The sequence below is a fragment of the Ochotona curzoniae genome, unplaced genomic scaffold, assembly GCF_017591425.1.
Source record: "Ochotona curzoniae isolate NIBS_2020 unplaced genomic scaffold, NIBS_Ocur_1.0 contig_43, whole genome shotgun sequence".
Classification (NCBI taxonomy): domain Eukaryota; kingdom Metazoa; phylum Chordata; class Mammalia; order Lagomorpha; family Ochotonidae; genus Ochotona; species Ochotona curzoniae.
Window position 1 is genome coordinate 26,691,224 of NW_024466218.1, and position 26,673 is coordinate 26,717,896.

A 26,673-nucleotide genomic window follows, 5' to 3' on the forward strand; every position below is an offset into this window, starting at 1 on the left:
AAGCCAGGAGCCAGGAGCTTTTTCTGGGTCTCCCACGTGAATACAGGGTCCCAAGGCTTTGGTCCACCATCCACTGCTTTCCCAGGCCAATACAGGGAGCTGGATGGAAAGTAAAGCAGACAGGACATGAACTAGCACCCTGGCACTTGCAAAGAGGGTGAAGGGATCAGCCAATTCAACCATTGTGCCGGGTCCAGCTCCCTACTTATGGCCTGGGAAAGCAATGGAGGATGACCCAACGCCTTAGGACTGTGCAGCTGCATGGGAGACCCACGAGAGGCTCCTGGCTTTGAATCAGCTCAGCACTGGCTGTTACAGCCATCTGAGGAGTGAGCCAGCGAACGGAAGATCTCTTGGTCTCCCCTTCTCTGTATAAATCTGCTTTTCCAAGAAAAATAAATAAATCTTCTTTTAAAAGCAGCAAAACAATCTGTAATATATCCATCTTATACTTGTACTGTGTGGTCATTTAAGATCATGTTGTGGGCCTGGCATGATGGCCTAGTGGCTGAATGCTTGCCTTGCACATGCCAGGATCCCATATGGGCACCACTTCCTGTCCCAGCTGCTCTGCTTCCCATCCAGCTCCCTGTATTGGCCTGGGAAAGCGGTAGAGAATGGCTCAAATCCTTGGCCCCTACCCTCATGTGGGAGACCCAGAAGAAGCTCCTGGCTCCTGACTTTGGATCGTTCCAGCTCCAGGTATAGGAGCCATTTGAATAGTGAACTGGGGGATGATTGCTCTCTCTCTGTAATTCTGCCTTTCCAATAAAAATAAACATTTAAACAATAAAAATATGTAATGACAAGATATGTCCATGAGATATCAGGATTACTGAGGACTAACAACAGAGTAGTTTAAAAAGTGTAAGTATACATGAAACTTGGGGGATTAGATTCATTAGTGTCCTAAGACTGTTGCTGTTTTCTCTATTTACCTTACATTCTAATTTTTTCAGATAAATGATACTAAGAAAAGTATTTTCAGAGACAGAGGTTGGCACAATGGCCATGATGCCAGGCAGGAAGTACATACCCCACAATGGAATGCTTGAGTCTCGACTCCACTCTCAGCGCCAGCTTCCTGCTGATGTTGGTTCTGGGAGACAGCCGCGGTGGCTCCAGGACTTGGGCTCTGCTCCAGATGGAGGCTCTGGCTCCCGGCTCTTGCCTGGCCTGGCTCTGGCTCTTGCTGATATCTTTGGAAGTAAAGCAGTAGATGTGATAGCTGTCTCTCCAACTTCCAAATACATTAAAAAAATTTTTTTAAAGCACATGTTTTTACAAAGCTATGTTCAAACAGATAGATATTACTTAATGCAGCAATAAATAGCCCATTTGACATATAAAGATTTTTTCATCACTGATTTTATACACATTGTCTTAGATGATTCTTAATCTAACTTTTTCAGGGGTGTAGAACAGACTTTTGATAAGTCTGAAGATTTCCACAAATACAAACACAATAAACGAGAGTAACACCAGGCATCTGCGCCTCCCTCTGTGTCCCCAGGCAGGTGACCCTAAGGAGCTCCAAGCTCCCAATACTCCCTGTGGCCAAGGAAACGCCAAACTCTCTCTGAGCTACCTGCATTAGTTCTGCTTTAGCTGTTCTTCCCCTTGGTGGGCATGTTTGCTTGGACTCTGCTCTGCTTGGTCAGGTGGGAAAGCATTTCAGCATACAGGTAATCAGGGTGGTGTGCCACAGCTGGCTCACAAAAGCAGAGGCTATGGGCTGACACGCTCCAGGATACCAAATGGGCGCAAGCTTGTGTCCCAGCTGCATCACTTCCCATCCAGCTCCCTGCTTGTGGCCTGGGAAAGCAGTCGAGGACGGCCCCAAACCTTGGGACTGTGCACCCACAAGGGAGGCTCAGAAGAAGTGCCTGGCTCCTGGCTTCAGATCAGCTCAGCTCCAGCTTGCCATTATGGCCACTTGCGGGCAGTGAACCAGTGGACAGATCTGTCTCTTCTTCCCTATGTATGTCTTTCCAATAAAAAAAGTAAATCTTAAAACAAACAAACAAACAAAGGCTGTGACCAGTGACACCCTGCTGTAGCTTGTGGTCAGTCAGGGTTTAACACCATCGGAATTAGCAAATGCCACAAGTCAGGGTTCCTCCTCTCACTCTCTCACAGCCAGTCGTGAAATGCTTCCCAGAACACCCCGCAGTCTCTAAAGGAAAAAAGATCATATATTGAAATGAAGGTCAAACTACCCAGACTCTTGCTTTAAGCAGGATTATGCCTGTATAGACTAAGCAGGCTACAGATGTGTTAGGTAATGATGAGATATGATTCGGAAATTTATGTCCTCTTCAGAGTCAAGAAAAGGCCATCCATGTCTTTCATGTTTGAACTTGATGGAGCTAACCAGTGATTGGAACCAGACACGAGCACGGGGGCTGCTCCCTGCCTAGGGGCCCTGTCCAGGTGAGGCAGGGTTAGGGTGAGTGAGACTCCACTCAGCTGAGTGACTTGGCTCTTTGAGCCATCCCCACTTGTGGACAACTCTGCTGGGAGTGAAACATGATCAAGAGAGAATTCAGCCCAGGCAGCATTAACACACACAAAAATGACAGGTAGAAGCAGCCAGCTGTGCCGGGCATCGGCAGAGGGGCATCTGAGCGTGTCAGAGAAGTGATCGTAGCCAAGCTGCCACGACCTCAGAATGGTACCTTGGGAACGCAATGCCAGGTGAGCCCTGAAGATATAACCAACTCCTAAGGATCCAGGCCTTGTGGCAAAGAGTAATCCTGCGGCCGGAAGCCCAGGAAAGCTTAGCAGGCACGCGGGCTGAAGGGTGGCCAGGAAGGAGGAGCACAGGGAGGCTGAGCCACACCGGAAGGGTGTCGTGGCCACCACGGTGGCCGGTGGCCAAGTTCCGGGGCAAAGGAAGAGGCTGGAGCTCACTGGTAGATGCCGCCTCTTCTTTCCTGCCATGAAATCAACATGAGAAAGACACAAGTGACAGAAGCTGCTTGTCCACAGAGCCCAACTTAAGGAGTGCTTCTGGAAAAGCAGGGTGAAGCTGGGAAGGTAGGAGGGCGATCTTGTGCTGACTTTCTGGCAAGTGTGAAAAGACTGGGCTGCCCTCTGGGAGCTGGCATGGGGGCTGCAGGCCTGGACTCTGCATCTGCTCAGCCTTGTTCTCACTGGGTCAATCCAAGGTCTGGGCATGAAAGGCTGGCTCCTGGGAAACCAAAGCCATGTCCTCTGAGAGCCACTGCCTCCTGCTGAGAACAAACGAGCAATTCGGATACCACAAACTGCTGGCCATGACTGAGTGTTTCGGCTCTCGGGCAGTGTCCCAGGGTGTGAGGGGTGTGCGGCACAACCCACTTTCCAGACAAATCTTCGCCACCCGCAAGTTCTCCCATCTAGCCCTCTGGTCTAGAATTACTGATTGGGATTCACCTTCCACATTCTGTGAGTGAACAGGGGTGGACAATGTCAGAACTACACAGGTCATATAAGGTTCACAAAATTATTTGTTCTGGTCCTGCCAAGGCAATGGCAGGTGAGTCTCAAAATTAAATTAATCTGTATAGCAGGCTAATTTATTTTGAAAGTATTTATAGCATGTTATTTAACTTCATATTGTTGTTAATTTAACTTTATTCCTGTTATTGATTTTGTCTTATGGCTTCTCATTTAAGGGAATGTGTAGAAACTGTGTAATGGAGACTATCATATCCAGATGTGAAGATACAATGCAGTATGCATCTCTATTTCCAAATCAAAGATGAACTCCCAATGAAACTGTTATCTATATCTTGACAATAGGATGCTGGGTTTTCTGCCATTGTCCATACCTGCAATGTCAGGATACACTTAAATAGCAGAATAATGGACTTATGACTGCTTATGAAGGACTATACAATTATAATAATATAGGGGAAGCCAGGGAGGTGGAGGGAATCTTTGGGAGGGGAATAAGGGAAATCCCAGAGCCCATGGAATCGTATCATAAAATTAAAAAAAAAATTTTTAAAGATGTTTTTATTTGAAATTCAGTGTTACAGAAAGAAAGATACAGAGAGATTTCCATGCAGTGGTTCACTCCCCAGATAGGTATTATAGCACAGCAGGTTAAGCCATTTGTTGGGCTGCCAGTATCAAGGCCACTTCAAGCCCTGGCGACTCTGTTTTCTACCAGCTTCCTGCTAGCATATTCTAGGAGGCAGACGAAGGCCCAGGTGCTTGGACCCTTACCACACACGTAGGAGACACAGATGGAGTTCTCGGTTCTGACTGCTAATCTTGGCTACTGCAGGCATTTGGGGAGAGAACTAGTGAATGCAAGATCTCCCTTCCTCTCCCTAGCTCTGTCTTTCCCTAGCTCTCTCATGTTCTTTCAAACAGATGGAAATAAACATTTTTTGAGGTTCATGGAAAATCTGTATTATGAAATAACTACACACAGATCTCAAATACTTTGCGCCAATGACCTTATCATTAATTCCATTTTCCGTGAATATAGAGAGCTTCTTGTACACAATGAAAATGGACAGCAATTCAAGCATAAATCCTCTCCACGAACCGAGTGATGAGCCCTTTGCAGCAACAGTGGAAGGGAAACGAACACCAACCGGTGACCCAACCTTTCCACATGCATCTGATGTGGAACACACAATTTATAAGTAAGAATAAAATGCACAGTACTCTTCACTGTCAATTCCACAAAATCAACTGAATCGCAAAGAACGCTTTTGCAGATTTCTACCAAGTACTTACTATCTGTGGCAAACCTACGGGTGCCACTGATCAGCAAGTGCTGCAGACATGATACACCTTCTAAGTCCCGGCCTCACTGGATGGACTGGATCAAAGTTCTCCAACAGTTGCAGTTCTTTGTAAATGTGCTTTTCACACTGGGATGGCTACTGAGACAACTTTTAAACTGTGCAGGTAACATTTTACCACTGCTTTCTCTAATCCAGATCAGCCAACAGCAACATACATAGTAAGTGAGCAGGAAGCAAAGGCCTTAAATAATAATCCCATTATAATATGTATCATTTTTTGTGATTGTTTTGCTTAACAATCTGAAATTTGGAATCATCTTCCAAGCCAGTGTGGATTCCACTGTACATGTAGAAACTATTCTTTCTAAATAAAAAGGGTAAAAATGCAGATTACTACACACACTCTGTACAAAATCCACTATTTTTTTAAAAAGATTTCTTTTTATTAGAAAGTCAGATATATAGAGAAGAGCAGAGACAGAGAGGAAGATTTTCTGTCCGATGATTCACTCCCCAAGTGGCTGCAATGGTCAGTGCTGCGCCGATCTAAAGCCAGGAGCCAGGAGCTTCCTCCGGGTCTCCCACACAGGTGCAGGGTCCAAGGCTTTGGGCCGTCCTCGACTGCTTTCCCAGGCCACAAGCAGGAAACTGCATGGGAAGCAGGGCCGCTGGGATTAGAACTGGCGCCCACATGGGATCCTGGTGTGTGTAAGGTGAGGATTTTAGGCTACTACGCTGGGCCCCAAATCCACTATTTCTTAACATGACAGGTGGCAGAGATTTGGCCCCTAAGGAAGACTGGAATTTAGCTTGTGGGTTCCATTTTGGGAATGGGCTGCTAAGAGTGGGTGTTTAGAAATGAAAATTCAGCTTGCAAGGACCAGAAACAGTACTCAGGTTGAACCCATGGGCTTCATACAAAGACTCCAACCAGGCTTTTTTTTCCAAAAGTGATTTTAATTCCAATAGCCTAATGGCCTGCTGTAGACAAATTTAGCCAATAGCTGTTGCTATACTAAAAATAGAAGCTAATGATTTCAGCTGAAAACAAATAGGCCAGTACTATCAAAGAATATTGTCAGAGAGCGGCTAGCAGGAGCACATTTGTTGTGCACTTCCTTTTCCCTATAGGAAGGCTTAATAAGATTCCCACATCAAAGCAGATGCATTTCTTCCTCTCTAGGGACCTTGGAGCACTAGGAGTGTGTCCTCCGAGGGAGCCGTCCTCCACCCTGGGTGAGGAGGCTCCTCTTTGGTCAGCCCCTGGCAAGCAGGGAACTTTGGCTGCACTCGGGAGCAGCACCTGCTCTTGCTGGCCATGGCTATGTCATTCAACCAACACCAGAGGCTGCAGGATGTTCCCAGGAAGTATGTGTTATGAAAACTCTGTACATTGGTTTCAAACTTTTTTTGCACCAAATAAACATTGTTTAAGGTCTGTGACCTTTCGAAACTGCTCTCATAGAGCTTCACACGTGGCATCCCAACAGGAAACAGCTTTTATGTCAAAAATCACACGATAACCACACGTCACTCACCTGGCTGGAGGAAACCTGGCAGGAAGAAAATACGGAAATGTTTCCAAGCATGACTGTTCAATCAACTGGGGATGTTTGAGAAAGGCCTATAAAACTGAAACACAATTATGACACCAGGACCTGCTGCAAGTAGGATGAGTAGCAATGAGTGCATGTTGCCTGTGCTGTCCTGCATTATCGTCCATCTCATATTAAACATACTGTGGTTAGCTACTGTGAAATGAAATTTCAGTGTCACTGAAAGTGACCTGAACTGGGAGAAGTTACTGAGCAGCCTTGTGAGTACAAAACCCCTGTCAGTGACATCTGCAGTTTTGCCTTTTTTAGAAATAATGAAATGGTTAGCTTCTGTCACCTGAGGAAGTCCCCCCTTGATGAGGAAGTGAATCATCTTAACTGGTTCAGGTCAACACAGAATTCTCCCTCTCCTGCTGCTGACATCTCCAGCAAGTTTCCCATGCCCACCACTTGGGAAGCACATCCCTGTGGCATCCTCAGGATTCTCACAGAGGAGGACTTTCCGGTGAGGCAGGTGGTGAGAGAAGCTGGGACACGCACCCCCCCCACACACACACACGGCCTCCTGTCCTTATGGCTGTTAGCTACAATTCTGTCCCAGCTGCAACTGCCAAGGGGGTTCCACCTGCACCCCTACCTCCCTCACCTTCCGCGCCCTTCCCACCCCATGCAGGGAGAAACAGCCATGCTGCAAGTCTGTGGGTACCAGGTGACCAGCTGCCCAGCCTGGGCAGGCTGCAGGTCTCACTACTGGCCCCAGCCAGGTGGAGGAGGGGCCTGTCCTCTGCCCCTTAAGAGTCAGAGTTTGGGTAAGCAACCATGGCATCACACGGAGCAAGGTTTTCCCAACAGGCCATGGCTTCTACTTAGGAGCTGATTAATCGATGAGCACAGAATAGATGAGGAAAGTGAATGCAACAACCACCGTGCTACGTGACCTCCATGTCTGTGTATTTTGCCTAAAACAAAGTCAGAAGAAGAAACAGGTCTGTTTTTCATACCAACCGGAAGCGCCAATGACTTCACATCACTGAAGGACTGTGGATGGTCCCTGGCATCGGACAGGGGTGAGGTGGACAGCCTGGAGGATTCAAAGCTCCGTTGTCTATGCCGACTCTGCCGTGAATACTAGCTAACCAGCTTGTCCATACAGAACAAGTGATGGTGGACATGCAGCAAAACACTTCTCAAACACTGTTAGCTCTGAGAAGAGTCTCTCCTGCCAGATGCTCCTGTAGGACCCCTCTGCAGTCAAGCATAAAGCTTCCTACAGCAACAAGCACATGGGTGGGGTCTGTACTCCTGACTCTGTATCCATCAGAACATAACACTCCAGGTGGCCCAGTCACTGCCAACTCTCAGTTCCCATAGCACATGGGGGGCTTCAAAAACGCTAGCAGGGGCTCCTGAGCTGGACTCACCTGCAACATGGCCATAGCGCAAAGGGCTGAAGCGCCACAGTCCGGCAACGAGTGTCCACAGGAGGGAAAGGCTGCTAGAGAACCTGCCCTCCAGCATTACCTGGACCCTCCATCTCCTCTGAGCCTAATTCCCACAAAGGGTTTGGAAAGCAGAGTTCAATTCTAGAGTACCTGTGCCTTGTATCTAGAAATATAACCTAATAGAAAAGCCAATAGGGGACAGGGATGCAATGTATATGTGAGCCAGTCGGAAAGGCACTGATAAATATAGGCAAACTATCAACCCAAGCAGATGACACACTTCCTGTCTTGCACAAGTAAATTCCTTCTACTTAGTCATGTTGACAGAGGGAGGTCATTTAGCCTAGTGCTCGCGGCATTAGCTATGACACCCTCATCTGCACCAGCGTGCCTGCGTGGCACTCCAAGCTCCGGCTCCCACAGACCCCGGGAAGTGGTGGTGACGGCTCACACGATGCGGTTCCTGACCCCCAAGGAACCAGGCTCGGGGACAGACAGCATGAGTAAGACTGGCTAACACACCTTAACGATTTCATAATATTATCAATGGTAAATCCTGAGTATCGAACACCTCTGAATCCCCTGACTCTTCCACTTTACAAACACGCTTTTCAAAAACACAGAATCAAAGAAATGCTCGTTGGAAGAACAAAGTTTCATGGCTCGTATGAAAGAGATCATTACAAATGCATCACGGATCCGTCAGAGACTTTTAATCCATTTAAATCCAAATATAGAAGATTGAATTCTGATCTGGGATTATTTTTACATTTGTTAGAAGGTGATAATGACATTGAAAATAGCCACAGGGAAAAACTCACAGGAAACCCAGTAATGCAAAGACTTGCATTTGAATAGTTGTATTTCTGTTCTGGATTTCTTAAATGTTCTGCCATATGGCTGTGTAATCTTCATAATGAAAATGTATAAACAAAGAATTCAAGGTTACAAAATGTAGTTGATGCCATAAGATAATTCATGAACCAATGTGCAGAAATGAGACAAGGCAGTCAGATCTAGAAGTCACTGGCTGGAAAGGCTGCCAGGACTGGGAGGCCAAGTCCTCTGTGGAGTGTTTCCCAACAATGCTGTTGTTGGGGATGGGAAATGCTGATGGAAGCCCCCATCGCTGGACACTGGACTTCCACCAAGGCATGAGCGGCCAGCATGGTGACCAGCCTCACATGCCAGCACAGCCACAGAATGCCTCTAAACTCTGTACTTGATTCCATTCTAGGGTGAGGAAGGGGTGCCAACTTGACCAATGAATATCCCAGCTTCCATCTGTCCTGGGCCTAGGACAAGATCCATTAGGTTCTTTGTCAAGCTACATTTCATAAACCCAGTTACATTCGCTCCTAAGAGTACAACTAGCTGTACATGGCTATAAACAGATCCCAGTCACACTAATAGCCCACATAGAGCACTCTCTGGGCAGGTGGTTTAGGATCAAAAGAGTAAAATTTGTATTTAAGATAGGCGTGTTGGGCAGAGGATAATTCTTTCCACTTCAAAGGAGTAACTATTCCCAAAGGGAGGGAACACAAAGGCTTCCTGGGGAGAATGACAAAACCCGGAACCCTTCAGTAACAATTTCAGAGTCAGTCCCTCTAGAAATGGGTGAGGGCACCCCATGGAAAAAGGGAATTGGGTTTGCTTTGGAACAAAGACAAGGCTCAGAATCCTATGCATAGTTTTGTAACAGACATTTCCCGTGAACTTTCTTTGGACCCCCCCCGGCACATGTCACGTGACTTCCATGTTGTGCAGGTAACACTTCCGTGATATGTGGAAAGGGCCCCGGTCAACAGGGTCACAGCTGCTGGTTGGTGAAGAAGGCCTTGGTCTCTCTGCAGATGGGATTCACGCAGAGTGGGCAGCCCAGGGTCAACTGCTTGGAGCACAGCTCGTTGGACTGCATGTGCGCATGCACCAAGTCAGCCAGGGCCTGGAAGACAGAGCAGAAGCGCATCAGAGGCCAGGGGTGGCTGCCCCGACCCGCCCTCAGCACTGCCTGCCACAGCTGGGAAGCTTTCCACTGAGTCTGGCCTTCCCGAGAATCTTCAGCCTGGACAAAGTTCAGAGGCATTTGGGAGACAGGATCCCCCTGTTCACCCACTCAGCCTCTCCTCTGAGAAGCAGATTTTAAATCAGACCGAGTTACAGGTGGGTAGAAATAAGAAAATAGGGGCTCTCAAAAGGAAACAGAGAGCGCAGATGAGGAATTCGATTTTATTTTTGTAATTAATTGGAACTCCAAATGTTCTCATATAAGAGAAAACCAATATTCCGCAGGAGCTTCTCAGAGGATTACTCGCTGGCGTGTTCTACTAAAACGGTTGTAGCACCAGAGGTACCTTGGAGAACAGCGGATTTCCATTAAGAGACTCTGCTCTTCTGATGTTTTCCACTCCACACTGAATCAAATGAGAAAAGGGAGGAAAAACAAGACACACGTTATTTTCTTTTTGTTTTGTGGTTCTTATTTATTTATTTTTTCCTAGAGAAAATACTACAAAAACCCCAACACACACCAACACATTCACACAAGTCAAGGCTGGCTTCGATGTTCACAGAATGTTCTCCAAGGACAAGGCTCGGCCAGCCCAGAGCACTGGACTGCCCGCTGACCGGCAGCTGCTGGCCCAGCTTCTGTGGCCTTCCCCTGGCCCCTGACCTGCCCATGCCTGGTCTGCTTCTAGGCAGTATTTGATGGAATCCTCAAGTCATTTAAATCTGCCCAGCACTGTTCTTCAGTTGACTCTTCTGGAATACACCTGTCCGGACTCTAGGTAGAATACTGCCTTAATTAAGCCAGCTTTCCTACTTGCTTTAATTCCCAAGTGCGAAGTGAAGTAAATTAATCTGTGGATCATCAAATGTATATTGAACTTCGAATGGATCCAATTCAGAGGTGGGTTGTTAACTGTTTTCTAACAGAGAAAAATGTAAGAAAAAAATTTGGTAAAAACCTGAGGATCATTTCAGTACCTTCCATTCTCTAAAAATATCAAGTTAACTATCATGTGAATAAGTAAAAACTGTCTAACTACAATTATGCAGGTAGTTAGGATCTGGCCTCTTCCTTTCTTGCCAATTAGCACTAACATCAGGGGGCGTGCATACCTGGCAGGCACAAGGCTGAGGTTCAGCCAAACCTTGGGTCTCAACTAAGGACGAGGCTGGATTCCAACAGTCACAGAAGCGTTAGTCACAACAAGACCCCCAGTGTTGGCACGGGGTCCTGTCCAACACTGACCAGTACACTGCTAGAGGCACTCTGGGGCAGGGCAGTGAACATGACACTACACTCCTGCGAATCCGCCCAGATGAAGCAGTTGGAACACAGTGATGACAGCCCCCTCAGTGGGCTCTTCTCTGGGGGCACACAGACAAGGAGAATGCACTGCCTGTTTCTCTAAAAGGACTCCGAATGTTCTTGCTATGCAGAAATGCTACAAATCTGAAGAGACAGCTATCCTGATGGGCTTTACGTAGTCTATGCATGTGGGAAACGTCACACAACTCTACCATTTCTATATATCAACTAAAAATAATCTTAAAAATTGGAAATATCTTAAACATACATGAGTCATGCTTTTTTAAATCATCATGTAGATCCAAGTGCATTTATTGATTAGGATCCATTGTGCATCTTTAAGAAAGAATAAAAGGGGCCTGGCCTAGTGGGTCAAAGTACTTGCCTTACATGCACTGAATTCCCATATGGGTGCCAGTTCTAATACCGACTGCTCCACTTCCCTTCTCTCTGCCTGTGGCCTGGGAAAGCAGTCGAGGACAGGCCAAAGCCTTGGGACCCTGCACCTGCGTGGGAGACCCAGAAGATGCTCCTGGTTCCTGGCTTCGGACAGGCTCAGCTCTGGCCACTGTGGTCATTTGGGGAGTGAACCAGTGGATGGGAGATCTTTCTCTCTGTCTTTCCTTCTCTCTGTAAATCTGACTTTCCAATGAAAATAAATAAATCTTAAAAAAAAAGACTGCAAAACATCATGGATAAAATATCATTTTGTAGGGCCCAGTGCTGTGGCGTATCAAGCTGATCCTTTACCCACGCCACCAGCTGAGGAGCTCCAGTTTGAGTCCCATTTGCTCCAATTCTGCTCCAGCCTCCTGCTTCTGGCCTAGAAAAGCAGCAAAGCATGGGCCAAGTGCCCAAATGTGGGAGACCCAAGAGAAGCTCCCGGCTTCAGGATGGTCTAGCTCCAGCCATTGTGGAAAATGAAAAATCTTTTTAAAAACATCATTTTGTTACACAGGTGTGACAATCCCATTTCTATTAAAATAGACACACATTTGGCGAGATAAGATCTATTTTTACCAAAACCTTCACAGATGTTAGCTCTAAGGGTAAGCTCCTGGGTGTCTGCTATCTTCTGAACTGGCTAAGATCTTTATTGTTTTCATGATCAAAAAGTAATACATTTTTTCTATAGGGGAGGAGGAAATCAAAGAACTTTTTAGAGTTCAGCAGCAGTTTTAAACACACTACAGTCTCCCATTAAAATAATAAAATAGATTGTGGCTGGGTGGTTTTCTTTGCTATGTGGATTAATTTATTCATCACTAATACTTGCTTTGACTGCTCAAGAATGACCTGGGCACAGTAAGATGGATGAATGTGCACTGTCACTCAGGACAGACAACACTTCATCTCCCAAGCACTGGTATGGAGTTTCACTGAAGTCTCAGCAAGCTCACTTAGCCAAGGTCAGGATGGGATACAGCAGGCATCATTAAGTGAAACCCGGAGGCATCACTGTAACCTCACCGTAGCCAATTACAACAGGCCTGCAAACCCTTCATCAGACCCACCAACAAGTAATTTCAGGACTCCCCAACTTCCTCACTGTCTGATTGATAACTGGTGTGCACACACAGACTTGGAGGTTGGAGACTGCCTCACTTGCACCTCCCATCCACTGTCTCCCCCCTTTATCTTGCACCTGCCACCCTGTCCCAGAGAGGATACAGCATTCTCTGAGGCCAGGCTTCTATCATCATGTTTGGAAAGATCCAAGCCAGGAATCCTGATAGATGAGACAGACATACTGACACAGACACAAAGCTGCAAATGGGACACAGATTTCAGACTGACCCCCAGAGGCCCTGAGAGGTGAGCAGTAGTTTTCCTCTAGTCTCTCTGAGAATCCGCATCCATCCTGCATTACAAGACACCCAGGATATGGTGTCTGTGACTTCAATAACTAGATTGATCACCACACGGTTGTAAGCAGCTCATTAAGTGAGTGCGTAAAATAGGTCAAGGAAATCATCACACGCCACTTCCGTGTTCATCCCGTGCTCTTCTCCTAAATGACAATGCCTCCTATCTGCCTTGACCCAAAGAGGAGCAGTGGAATAGTCCTAAGGAAAAGGGGACACGCTCAACTTAGGCAAAGAAAAGGAGACAGGACAAAATGTTTTGTCTCCAAACTGATGAGGCCCAGTCTTGCCTTAAAGGAATGTAGGCATTGCTACATCCAGGCATCACAGTGATGCAAACAACACACTATGATGCTGACCAGGGTGATCCAGAAGTGTAAATGTCCCTTGCTGACCAGAGTGACCCAGAGGGGCAAACGTCCGTCCCACTGCTGAGATGGGCTGAGATTATCACCAAAGACTATTACACAGACAAGGACACAGGACACACACATACAGTAAACGACGTCTGGGAATGATACCATCGGATAGCTGCAGAGGAAACGTCCTTTTAAACAAGCCAGACAGGTGCACTCACCTCACTGGCTAGCACCTGCGAGTATTCGATGTCCAGCTCGTACAGTGTTTCGATGTGGTCACTGGTAAAGGCTATGGGGACCAGAAGGATGTTCTTCCTCCCCCGCTCACACAACCCTTTGATGGTCTCGTCTGTTTGAGGCCCCAGCCAGGACATGGGACCCACCTAGGAAAGGAGAATGCTGGTGTCAATGGACTATTCTCGCAGAAAGCCTTCTGCTCACCACTGCCCTCCACTACGCATGCACACGAGCCCAGCAGGGACAGCAGCCACGCTTGCACCCACTTGGTTGGGTTCTAACATCTTGCAGAAGATGGCTCAAATACAAATAAGTAATGGCTTCTGGCATTACAACTGAAAATGAAATCTTAAACCACTGGAGCCCAACTGATCACTTGATTTCCCCTTCCACCTGACCTGATGGCAGAGTGCTTTCTGCCCACGGCAAACAATCAGGCTACAGAACAGCCTGTGTGCCAGGAGAGCTGAATCCAACGACTTTACAACCAAGTCCTCCAATGGGCTTTCTGAGGGAGCTGGCTGGTGGCAGACGTGGGGGAGTCACCTACCTTGGACTGCCAAACCAGCCGGTAGGGGTTGGAGTAACCCAGCCTTTCCATGACTCTGTGCACAGTGGCACCCACCTCCTGAGGGTAGGGGTCCCCTCGGTTGACCACCTGCAACAGAGAAGCAATGGGTATTCAGTGGCCAGCACCGGGAGGGGCTCCTGAAGCCTTGTGTGTGTGTGTGTGCTGATGTGGGATCCTCCCATATGAGGAACAATATGACCCCAGCCCAAAGCCAAGTGTCCTAGCTCCATTTCTTCACTGGCTGAAGGAAAACATGGCACTCCCTCGTCTCTCAAGTCCTAAGGAGGAGCGGAGTCCACGTGCCATTGCTGTCTGTGGCAGACTGAGGCCTGCCGCCAGGATGTCAACCTCTCCCTGAACCTCCTGCCTGTGGGAAGACTTCCCAGCATGGGATGGGAATGGCCCCTGGGTGTCCCGTGGGCGGCCGGCTGACTGCGGTACAGAACTGCCGAGTTTAAGGTAAACCCTGCGGGGGCAAGAGGAGGCCCAGAGCTTGGCTACAGCATCATGACCTGTCTTCTACAACCTGTGGCTCTGCGCTCTCCCCACAGCAGTGCGTGTGGGCAAACACGACATGCCAGGGGGTGCGAGAGTCTCATTCCTGAGAGGAAGCAAACACGACAGGCTGTACTTTGCTTCAGTATTCAGTAGGGCCCTCACGCTGCTCCAGTTTCTCTACTACCTCCTAATCTTCCACGCTAATTTCTTATGCTTGTCACCTTTTCTGCCTGCTCACCAAGGACTAAGATTTTCTTCTGTTTTGTCATTTCTGTATCCTATGGGAGTGGGTACAATTTAGCAGATGTTAGAACACAGCAGGTGCCTAATAAGTGTCACTTAAGTGAGTACTGACAAACTACCCTGCTAGTGCCAGTGGTCAGTTAAGAAGCCATTCGACACACAGATACACAAGGCAGGCAGGAACTGAAAGTTGCCGTTTGGAAGCACAATTAGAATCATTACTAAGACCCCAAAAGGATGCCAAAATCAGTGGGAAGAGCTTGAGTAATAATAAAACGTTTGCCTGGTTTCAGAGGGTCTCCCTCAATATACTTTTGACTAAGAGAAGAAAAACAGTCATTTTAAAATGGGTAAATCCAGCCATTTCCACTTTCAACACAAGCTCTGGGGTCCCAGCCAAGTGGGCCCATAACCTGTGCTGCTGAGCTGAGAACATGCTGCAGCAGGCTCATTGCATGCAGACACTGCTCAGGGGCACACAGAGATGTGAGACCATCGACACTGGACAGATCGCCATGGCAAGACCAAGAGGAGCAAGGATGGCCGAGGAGGCCCAGATGGCCAAACTGTGGGCCCCTGAGCTGGAATCGGGAAGGGAGGAGGGACTTGGGTGGGAAAATGAGTGAACTCCACAGACAGGCTGGGAGTTAGCCAAGAGGACTGTACTAGCTTTCCCTTCTTTGGGATAACTGTGCTAAACTTAGGTAAGGTGGCAGAGTGGGCAGGAAAGCACTTTATACTCCGTCTATAAGTCATCTTCGGGGCATGGAGTGCCGGCATCCCTTTGGACACTGGTTCAAGTCCCAGCTCCTATACTTACTGTCCAGTTCCTTGCTAATACTCCTGGGAAAGCAGAACATGGCCCAATGCTCAGGTCCACGTGCCCATGTTGGAGACCCGAGTGAAGCTACTGGCTTCTGGTTTTGGCCTGGCCCAGCCCTACTATTGTTATTTAGGGAATGAACCAGTAGATGGAAGATCTCTCTTTCTTAGTCTCTCTCTTCCCTGTATCTTTCGCTTTGCCTTCCAAATAAATAAATACATTTTTGGAAGTGATTTCAAAATAAAAATGTCAGAAATCACTAGAAGTGAACATGGGGGGGAAGAGTGAGCTGGGTCCGTCTTCTTCCTCCCCACGCCAAGTGAGCTCGCTGCCCTCCGGTCGCACTGGAGCAGCATGCTCAGGCCTGAGGCAGGAAGGGGCTGGAGGCCAAGGGTGGGCCCGGGCAAGGGGGCGCCAGGACCTCCCCGTGAAGCCTCTGCAGCTGCCCCTGCCCCACTGAGGAGCACCACACATAGGGCCTGGCAGGAACAGGAGGAGGACCAGATCGAAGGAGGATGTGCTGACCACCAAAAACGGGAGATAGGAACCTGCTGAAGTGAAACATGCAGGCTCCCAGGAGAGAGTTGCGCCAGGTTCACCTACTTGCTCAGCCACTGCCTGCATAGTTAAGATGCCAGAAGAGGGAAGCACGAAGAGCTTGCTCCCAGTGACCACCACTAGGTGGCGGTAAGGAGCAGGGAGCAGAGGGGACCTGAAGTCCTAGTTGATGCTATTCTCAATGGCACTAAAACCTTCATGAAGTCCAGCAGCAAGCTGACAGAACTGGTTACTCAAACAGTGTGTGTCTTCTCATATCACACAGCACCATGATGCAACAGGCAGAGGCAGTCTTATAAGGAACAGGCCCACCACAACTGGGTACACCCTACATTCACTGCCCACAGGTGAATGCCTCGCTTGAATGTGGATTTTAAACAGCTACCATTGACGCCTGAGGATGAGGAGGGGACGAAGAGCTTGGTGTGACTGGGGATCCCACATCCACACCACAGCCAGCAGCCCGGGCACCAACAGGGCAGGCAGGCAGGCACCACCTTCAGATAATCAGCTCCTTGACTTCAAAGTTTCCTCTGTTATATAAATACTTTTTAAAAATTAATTACATTGCATTATGTGACACAGTTTTATAGGTACTGGGATTCCCCCCACCCCTCCCCAAACCTTCCCCTTAGGGTGGATTCCTCTATCTTGCTGCATTGCCACAGTTCAAGATCAGCTGAGATTCTTTCATTGCAAGCATATAAATACTTTTTTTAAAGGATTGTTCATTTATTTGTTTAAAAAAAGTTACACAAAGAAAGGAAGATACAAAAATGGGAGAAAGAGAGAGAATCTTCTATCTGCTGGTTCACTCCCCAAATAGCTCCAATAGCCAGGGCTGGGCCGGGCCACAACCAGGAGCCAAGAGCTTCTTTGGGTCTCCCTCGTGGGTGACAAGGACCCAAGCACTTGGTCCACCCTCTGCTGCTTTCTCAGGTGCAGTAGCAGGGAGCAAGATGGGGACTGGAGCAGCCGGGCCCTGAACCAGCATGTATATGGGATGCTGGCAGTGCAGGTGGCAGCTTAGCCCATTGTACCACAGCACCCGGCCCCCAAAACTCTTATTTAATGAATGCATCTTCAACTTGTCATTAAGTAAGAAAAATAAAAAGGCAATTTGCAATAAAACAGGATTCAAGAAGTAAACAGAGTCTAGGCAGCACGGGGCAGGCCTGGAAATTCAGAGTTCACCCCTTCAAGGGCTTGGGGTACATGGGGGAGCTGAGCTCCCTAAGCCACGCCCCTGCCCAGTCCCCTCGCAGTCCCCTCCCAGCAGGCCACGTGGCCACGCTCTGACTTACCGACATGGGCAGGGAGTGCGCAGAGAACAGAATGACCACCTCGCTTTGCTTCTCTGGGGGAAAGTGGTCCAGCTCCTTCAGAATGTGGTCTGCAAAGCACTGTGGGAAACCCCCGAGAGCAGAGGAGTGGGTAACGGGAAGGAAGGAATGGGAGAAGTCTTAGAAAGAGAAAAGAGCTGCCCCTGAAACCTCAGCAGGACCCTCAGACCCCAGAACCCGCTCTTCTCAACACTGCCAGTGGTACTGCCTGTCTGCCTTGGCTCACCACCAGACTGGAGCCCAACAGTGTCGGTGTGGGGGGCCTGGGGAATTTGACGGGAAACTTCTAACGCTGGCTAATGGCTCGGTGCAAATGATGGCTGTGGCTGCGTTTCCCCTGGGACGGGCAGGAGTGCACACTTCCAGATGGGAAGCAGAGGCTGTGGCGAGGCCTGGGGTGTGCTGTGCAAGCAGGAAAACGGCGCCCAGGGTCTGTGTGAATCCCTTGCAGGCTGCTCTTGGGCACAGCCCTCTGAAAGATGTGAGCCCGGGATGGCAGGAGACCAAGAACGTGCTCGGGGGGTCCAGCACCCTCCCCGAGTCGGTCCCGACAGAGCATGGCAGGCTCTCTGACCCCCATCTGATTCACAGAGCTGGGGGAGGGGGAGATGTTGGGGCTCCAGGCCAGGCAGTCCCATCTGATCTGCAACTGCAAACCTCTGTCCACCAGACCGGCTCGCCCCCTCTGTCTACTTGGTGCTCTGCAGTGCACGCGGCTAGGTGCTGAAATGCCAGATCTGAAGGGGCTTCCTTTCATCTCACACTTCATCCTTCTCTGCCACTGGACTCCTAAGGAAAGCGCTAGGGGGACGGGTCACTTAACAGGCCGGAGGAGCAGCACCAATGGGACACAAGTCAGCACTGACGCTGTTTTCCAAAGCTGAGTGTTGCATGGTGGTTCCATGACAGAATAACCCTGATCTTAATAAATACACACTTGGGCCTAGCGCCATGGCCTAGTGCCTAAAGTCCTCGCCTTGCATCCACAGGGATCCCATATGGATGCCAGTTCAAATCCAGCTCCCTGCTTGTGGCCTGGGAAAGCAGTCAAGGATGACCCAAAGCCTTGGAACCCTGCACCCATGTGGGAGACCCGGAAGAGGCTCTGGGCTCCTGGCTTTGGATCGCGCAACTCTGGCCATTGCGGCTGCTTTGGGAGTGAATCAATGGACTGAAGATCTTCTCTGTCTCTCCTTGTCTCTGTATATCCACTTTTCCAATAAAAATAAATAAGCCTAAAAAAAAAACAAAAAAAACACCCTCTGGGGTCCACGTGGTGATACTCCATTGGGTGAGATGTTTACAGTGCTCTTAAAAGGCTCAGGCAAAAGCCTGCACGTTTCCACACATGTGTACACACGGGGTGTGCACAGAACACTAACACTGCAGCGCCTTACACTGGTCTGAAGCTGCTCCTGAAGACCAAGACGCTGTTTAACTACAAAGGCTAATTTATCAGAACCACCAGAATTTGCCTTGTGATTGGCCTATCATTGGTCACACTGTGGCAAGCAACAAAACAGTACTTATTGTCCCAGAAGCCTTGAACGGCGCTAAATAAAACGCCGTAGGCCCCATGATGCAGCTGAGTGATGATCCCTGTTCAGAATTTGAAATGTGCCGACAGCCTTAGAGACCAACACACGTGGGATGCCTGGTGCAGAGTGAGGAGGCCAAGCCAGTGCAGGAGCCCGGGAGGGAACTTGGCTCCAGTTAGGCCGGGAGCTGGACAGTGTCACAGCAATCTCTGGTTGGTGCTTACTTCAAAACTGCATTTGTAGTTGTGATTTAGAGTTTTATTGTTGCATATTTAAGAAAACAAAACAAAACAAAAAGCCCTATCTTAGGTAGAGCCGCGAGTTTCCCCCTTTGTTGGAGCGCAAGGTGGCCACAGCCCCTGGCCGGCTCCAGCTGTCCCAGCTCCCTCCGGTGCACACCAGGCAGGGCCACGTCCATCCCCTCCGGCCCATCTGCAGGACTGCAGTCCCTCTGCGGAATGAAAGGCCCCGCGCCTCTCAGAGCCTTCAATCACCGGCCAGGAGGGCGGACAAACGCCTCGCAACTTCCCTTTCATTTCATGAACAGAGACTTCCTCAGTTAAGAGACCTTTCCATCTTTCGGCTTTCCCCCCTTTTCAAAGGGCTGAATTTTAATGCAAATCTAATTACTCACTCCATCAGGGCAGGCAGATGCTGTGCAGACCCTGAGCGCCCGCTACCACATGTCGGCCGCCGGGATGCGGGGGGCTGCAGGTGGCCGCAGGGGGCTGGCCCCGAGAAAGTGGGGGGAGTGAGGGATGCAGGGTGCACAGCCACACCCATGCGTAAAGTCAGCTCCGGCCTTTCCACTTTTTAACCTAACACTGGATTTCGAGGCGGGGTGTTAACCCTTCCCTCGCCGGCCACGCCGGGGAGAGCGGGCCTGGTTTTCATGACGTCCAGCGCCATCTAGTGGCCGGCGCCGTTCAGCAACCCCGGGTCAGCGGACGCCCAAGGAGGAAAAGCAGCCTGGGTGGAAATAAGTCACTTAATGATTCTCCTCCCTCAGGTAACTGAGGGAACAAAACTCCATCTGCAGGATTTAGGGTACTGTTTTACCAACTGCACTCTCGTAACTGAAAGGCAGAGAAGAATAAAGTAACAGTGAAACTGCTGGCTCTAAGATGGATTCTCCTAAACTCATGTGCTGAATTTGCATATACTATTCACAGAACAAGTTGTTGTTGTGGAAATTACAATTCAAGTCTATGAAACTTTCTCAATTGAATTTTTATATTTACTTTCATGTCTCAGAATATATAGATGCCTTAAATTAAAACATTAAAAACAAAACAAAACAAAAAGCTTCTGCCACTTTGCAGGAGTGAGAAAATGGGGCACTGAATTCATCTGCAGGTCGTTCAGGCTGTGAATACACACTGGAACACCATGCACAGTCTAACATGCACCTGTTCATGACCAAACACAAAACTTCTCAAAAGAGACTTGTCAACAAACTGTCAGCACTAATCTCAAGAAAGAGTGAACTCATTTCATCTTCATTTTCTCTTTGCAATAAAATCATGAATTTGCTACTGTTTCAAAAAACAATCCTCTATTACATCATTCAGGTTAAAAGAACAGTGGCTGTCACAAACCTGGGACGTGCCCACAGCACTGGCGGCTGCCGACTCACCTGGATGAGCAGGGGATGTGTGGGCCACCTGTCGATGGTGCTCCACCTCATGCCAGGCTTCTTGCCCGTTCCAGTGTAGTATCTGTAGATGGCATTCAAGCTGCTGCCTGAAACATACAGGGGACCACTCAACAGATGCATTCCGGGGTGGCCGCTTACAAGTCCGACACAGGCAGCAGATACACGTTCAGAGTAGGCCAGGGCCCCTCCACTGCGACAGTGGCATCCCACTGATAGCTTACAATGCACACAGATCGACCCAGGTACCCTACAAAGATGTGATCCATGGCAGATGTGCACAGATGCCGGCCACGCCGAGCGAGGAGCAGGCCGGCCACTGGCTCGGGAGAGGGAAGCAGGTACTGTTGGAAGGGACCCAGTGTGACAACCGAGAGCATGTTAAGCATGAAGGCAAATGGTCCCAGGACAGAGAGGGGAGGGGATGACGAAGACATGAAAACAAGGCAGCTGCCAGCCCAGCGAGCTGGCTAACACCACCACTGTTCTGTCCCAAAGTCATCATGCTGTTAGTTTTTCACAGAGGCTTTGTGGTACAAACTTGTAGTCTCAGTATATGCACAATTCCATAGCCGGAAGGGATTACTTTAGGGGAAGAGACATTCTCAATATCTTGAGGTAAACCTCCTCCATGTAAGGCAACCAACCTCCCAGCCCTCTGTGACTGAGCCCTCCGTGACTGAGCCCTTGGTGATGGGCCCTCTGTGACTGAGCCCTCTGTGACTGAGCCCTCCGTGACTGAGCCCTCCGTGACTGAGCCCTCTGTGACTGAGCCCTCTGTGACTGAGCCCTCTGTGACTGGGCCCTCTGTGACTGGGCCCTCTGTGACTGAGCCCTCTGTGACTGGGCCCTCTGTGAGGGGCCCTCTGTGACTGGGCCCTCTGTGACTGAGCCCTCCGTGACTGAGCCCTCTGTGACTGAGCCCTCTGTGACTGAGCCCTCTGTGATTGGGCCCTCTGTGACTGAGCCCTCTGTGACTGAGCCCTCTGTGAGGGGCCTTCTGTGACTGAGCCCTCTGTGACTGGGCCCTCTGTGACTGGGCCCTCTGTGACTGTGCCCTCTGTGACTGAGCCCTCTGCGACTGAGCCCTCTGCGACTGAGCCCTCCGTGACTGAGCCCTCTGTGTCTGAGCCCTCTGTGACTGAGCCCTCTGTGTCTGAGCCCTCTGTGTCTGAGCCCTCTGTGACTGAGCCCTCTGTGACTGAGCCCTCTGTGACTGGGCCCTCTGTGACTGGGCCCTCTGTGAGGGGCCCTCTGTGACTGAGCCCTCCGTGACTGAGCCCTCTGTGTCTGAGCCCTCTGTCACTGGGCCCTCTGTGACTGGGCCCTCTGTGACTGGGCCCTCTGTGACTGGGCCCTCTGTGACTGAGCCCTCTGTGACTGGGCCCTCTGTGACTGAGCCCTCTGTGACTGGGCCCTCTGTGACTGGGCCCTCTGTGTGGACCTGTGTCTGAGCCCTCTGTCACTGGGCCCTCTGTGACTGGGCCCTCTGTGACTGGGCTGGAGCCCTCTGTGACTGGGCCCTCTGTGACTGGGCCTCTGTGACTCCTAGGGCCCTCTGTGACTGAGCCCTCTGTGACTGGGCCCTCTGTGACTGAGCCCTCTGTGACTGGGCCCTCTGTGACTGAGCCCTCTGTGAGGGGCCTTCTGTGACTGAGCCCTCTGTGACTGTGCCCTCTGTGACTGAGCCCTCTGTGACTGAGCCCTCTGTGACTGGGCCCTCTGTGACTGGGCCCTCTGTGAGGGGCCCTCTGTGACTGGGCCCTCTGTGACTGGGCCTCCCTGTTTTTATCTGCTTCTACCAAATGACAGGCACCCCCCTGCAGACAAGCGCCACGGACACCACCTCTTCCGAGGGAATCTACAAAAAGCTTCTGTTTCTAAGGGGAGCACAGGGAGCTAAGCAAGGGCACATTCTCCACGGGCAGGTGGTGGGACCAAAGCCGAGTCCTGTGGAGGTCTCACCTGGGCCTCTTCCCCAGCCTAACTCAGGATGAGGCCCAGAACAAGCCCACGGCTTCCGTCTCCTTCTAAGGGATTCTCTAACAGGAAGGACCGTCAATCAGTCAGCTGGCCTTCCAGTTTAAAGCACGATTCACGAAGCAGTCAAACCAAATGTGCTCTTGTGCTAAAACTCAGCAGTTTGGACAAGCAGAAAACAATGGCTCCAGAGAAGCCAAACTGGGTCCATTTAACGTTCAAAAGTAACATTTTCATAAAATACAAACCACACTTTTCAGGTGGGCATCATTTGCATTTTCAGATGTAAAAAATGGGCTTCTGAAAGCTCCGCGGGCTCGTTGAGGTCACTTGGGGACACCGACTAGAGTCCTGAGAAGTGAGGCAGATGCGTGGACCAAAACGGAGAAGCAGGCCTGCCAACTGGCACAGGGCACAGCAGCGCCTCCCTGACAGACACGGCAGACTCCCACACTCTGCTTCCTGTGTGCTCCATCCCGAGGCTTGTGGGTGAAGACATGCAGTCCTTACTGACAAGATGTACTACACAACTGCTGAGCATGCGCCTGTGCACCCCCCAGTGGTAACAGAGGTGAGAAACTAGCCAGCCCCTTGTGGTCAAACTAACCAACTGAGCACAGCTCCCATGACAGGGCTGTCGCTTGCTCCGAAGGAAGGCCAACAGTCGGTGCTCAGATCCTGTGAACGTTCCAGTGGGACATTTGCAAAAGATCCTGATTCCAACTCTCGGGGTGGCTGAGGACCGGGGCCTTCCGATCAGCACTCACCAAACCCTGCAGGAGCACAAGCCTCTTAGTCTCCCTACGCTCAGCAGAAATCACTGCATCAACCCCAAATCAGCTTGCTGAGTAAAACGTTCGACCTTGGGTCTTGAAACGGAATGCAAATCGATGCATTCAGGGGGTGACAGTGAAAGCTTCGTCTACAATTAATGACCTGCAGATTGCCAAACATAGATTATTCACCAGCCCCAGTTAAACACAGAGCAAATAATGGGCTGGCGTGTTTTCCCAAGCCAGGAGCTCTGAGAAGCTTACAAAAGGAACCCCAAACTGGGTTTGGTTTAACTCCAGAATGAAGCACAAATACCGATACTTCCCGGGTTATATACAAATTGTTTGAAAACACACACAGCTATTGCCTTTGCTACACGAACAGGAATGATGGTGAAAACACGGTTTACCACACACTGAGAAAGTGCCTTAAGTTGCCTTACGCTCCAGTGCACAACTGCACAGGGTACCTTGAACACTCGCTGCCGCCACCTGCCAGCCAGCGACTTGAATTCTCGACCCGCTGGCCAATAAGTCAAGGGACAGCTGAACCGTAAGACTTCAAATGGACCTTCCTCAACCCTCGAGTTTAAAGGAGACAGACTGGATTTGCCATTCAGATTGCGAGCGATTTATCCTCTCCTGCCACGCCTGGGCGCCTGGGCTCCACGTGCCGTCCCCCCCTCCCTCCCCGTCACAGCAACACCGGTACCTGTGGTGGAGCAGCTGTACTGCGGATACTGCGTGAAAGCAATGGCCCGTTCAAGCCCGTCCCTCTCCATCTCTTCAATTGCTTCTTCCGTTAAAGGATGGACGTACCGGAATCCAATATAGTATTTGTGAGGAGCTATTAGGAAGCATGTGTGGAAAAAGGAGAAAGTATTTGTCTTTGCAGTTACCACACATAATGCAGCTCACCAATAACGGGAGCAGGTTCAGAACACACTTCGGATCTCATTCATTCTTCAGCAGCCATGGGCACTTTCGGGTTCTACTGGATCCCATTTACTTAGCACAATGGCTTTTTAAAATTCATGCTTCTGGGCCTGGTACAATAGTGTAGCGGCTGAAGTCCTCACCTTGCATGCACTGGGATCCCATGTGCTTGTGGTCTGGGAAAGCAGTAGAGGACGGACCAAAGTCTCGGGACTCTGCACCCACATGGGAGACCCGGATGACACTCTGGCTCCTGGCTTTGGATGGGCTCAGCTCTGACCATGACTGCCATTAGGGGAGTGAAGCAGCAAATGGAAGATCTTTCTGTCTCTCCTCTCTGTAAATCTAATTTTCCAATTAAAAAAAAAATCTTTAAAAAAAGAAAAAACCCAAAACCCAAACGCATGCTTCTGTCCTAACTTGCTGTTCTTGGCTGAGGTCAGACAGACACAGAAAAACTATATTTACCCGAGGGGTAGGGGTGGGGAGCAAGTGAACATGCGAGCTGGCACTCCATGCTTCGCTGCACTCCCCAGATGCCCACAGTGCTTGGCCTGGGGCCAACTCTGGTCACTGCAAACGTAGTTCAGGTCTGACATGGGTGGCAGGAATCCAGTTACTTGAGTCATCACCACTGCCTCCCAGGGGCTCCATTAGCAGGAAGCTGGAGTCAGAGCTGGGTTTGGAACCTAGGACTCCAGCCTGAGACACAGTGTCTTCAGAGCTTAGCCGTACCAGCCCGCTAAGTCCCATCCTTAAATTGTAACCTCCTCAGGTGTCCTGGACACCATGGCAGAAAATTCACATGATTTTTTTCTCTCATTCAAACCTCCATTTCTCAGATAAGGAAACAGACACTCAGGGTCCACAGGTCTGCTCAGAGCCACACCCAGCAGTCACCTGGGATTATCACCCAGCAGCCCCAGCCACACCCCCTGCCTGCTGCTCTCACCCGGTCCCCTCAGATGCCAGGTCACCTCTGGTTTATAAAAACAGATTCGGGGATGTATGAACATGCTTACTGACAACAGAGGTTAAGAGGACTAGCTCTTTCTAGTGTCATCCGTACATCCTTCCCGTGACATCAACAACCCCATCCCTTCTTCTTTATCCTCCTACTTCTTCTTTATCCTCCTACTTCTTCTTTATCCTCCTACTTCTTCTTAAAACTTTTTATTTAAAGGCATTCCAGAGAGAGGGGGAGGGAAGGGAGAGAGAGAGAGCAAGGGAGAGATCTTCCATTCACTGGTTCATACTTCGGATGGCTGCAACGGCCAGGCTAAAGCCAGGAGTTGGGAACTTCTTTCAGGTCTTCCATATGGGTTTCAAGACCCAAAGACTTGGGCCATCCCCCGCCCTTTTAACAGATCCATTAGCAGCAAGCTGGACCAAAAGTAGAGTAGCCAGGACTTGAACTGATGCACGTATGGGATGACAGTACAGCAAGTGGCAGTTTTACCTACCATGCCATAATACCAGCCCCTCCACATCACACAACATCTTAGATTTACAAAAGCCTAAAACTGAAAGCTCGCTGAAGTTACCTGGTCTTGTCTTCTTGCTTTTTCATGATTGTGTGTACTGTCTGCTCAAGGATGATACTGAGAATACACCATCCAAATGTAGAGTAAGAATGGAACCAATGGGGCTGGTGCTGTGATGTAGTGGGTTAAACTGCCACCTGCAAGCCCGACATCCCATATGAGTGCTGGTTTGAGTTCCGGTGACTCTGTTTTCAATCTAGCTCCCGGGCAATGTGACTGGGAAAGCAGGATGAGATGGCCCAAGTGCTTGGGGATCTGCCACCTGTGTGGGACACTCAACGGAGTTCTCGACTCCTGGCCCAGCCCTGGTCATGGCAGCCATATGCAGGAGTGAATGAGTAGTGTCCACACATGTGGCAAGCCTGGTTTGACTCATGGTTCTTGGGGAGGGGACTGCAGAAAGTGGAAGGAAGGAGTATGGATGGAATCATTTCTGCTGGCCATCCCTTCCAGGCCACCAATCTTTCTGCTCTCTTGCAAAAACACATGCTGAAATACAGTGAAAACATGCCAGAGGACGTGACCCCATAGGCAAACTCACGGTGACGGATAGCTCGAAGATTATGTGCTCAACCTGCCAACTGTCACAATGCCATCAAGTCCATTTCGAAGCAACTCGGGGATCTGAGCTAAGGCTTAGCAACCCGGTGGAAATTGCTTTCTAATCTATTTTGAGACAATACAAT

General features: G+C 49.6%; 1 protein-coding gene across 4 annotated transcripts in view; it reads right to left on the reverse strand.

Moving 5' to 3' along the window:
* Nucleotides 1-8,444: 8,444 nt before the first annotated feature.
* The window catches only part of FECH (ferrochelatase), a 33,691-nt gene continuing 15,462 nt past the window's right edge, over nucleotides 8,445-26,673 (reverse strand). For 2 of the 4 annotated variants that reach the window (XM_040985033.1, XM_040985032.1), the window contains exons 5-11: nucleotides 24,220-24,354; nucleotides 20,737-20,843; nucleotides 17,524-17,622; nucleotides 14,077-14,184; nucleotides 13,508-13,672; nucleotides 10,104-10,163; nucleotides 8,445-9,694 (exon numbers count right to left, since the gene is read on the reverse strand). In XM_040985033.1, coding sequence (XP_040840967.1) covers nucleotides 9,560-9,694; nucleotides 10,104-10,163; nucleotides 13,508-13,672; nucleotides 14,077-14,184; nucleotides 17,524-17,622; nucleotides 20,737-20,843; nucleotides 24,220-24,354 — 809 coding nt within the window. In that variant the 3' untranslated portion in view covers nucleotides 8,445-9,559. The remainder of the gene's footprint in view (nucleotides 9,695-10,103; nucleotides 10,164-13,507; nucleotides 13,673-14,076; nucleotides 14,185-17,523; nucleotides 17,623-20,736; nucleotides 20,844-24,219; nucleotides 24,355-26,673) is intronic. The other 2 variants (XM_040985035.1, XM_040985031.1) reach the window with 2 other exon arrangements.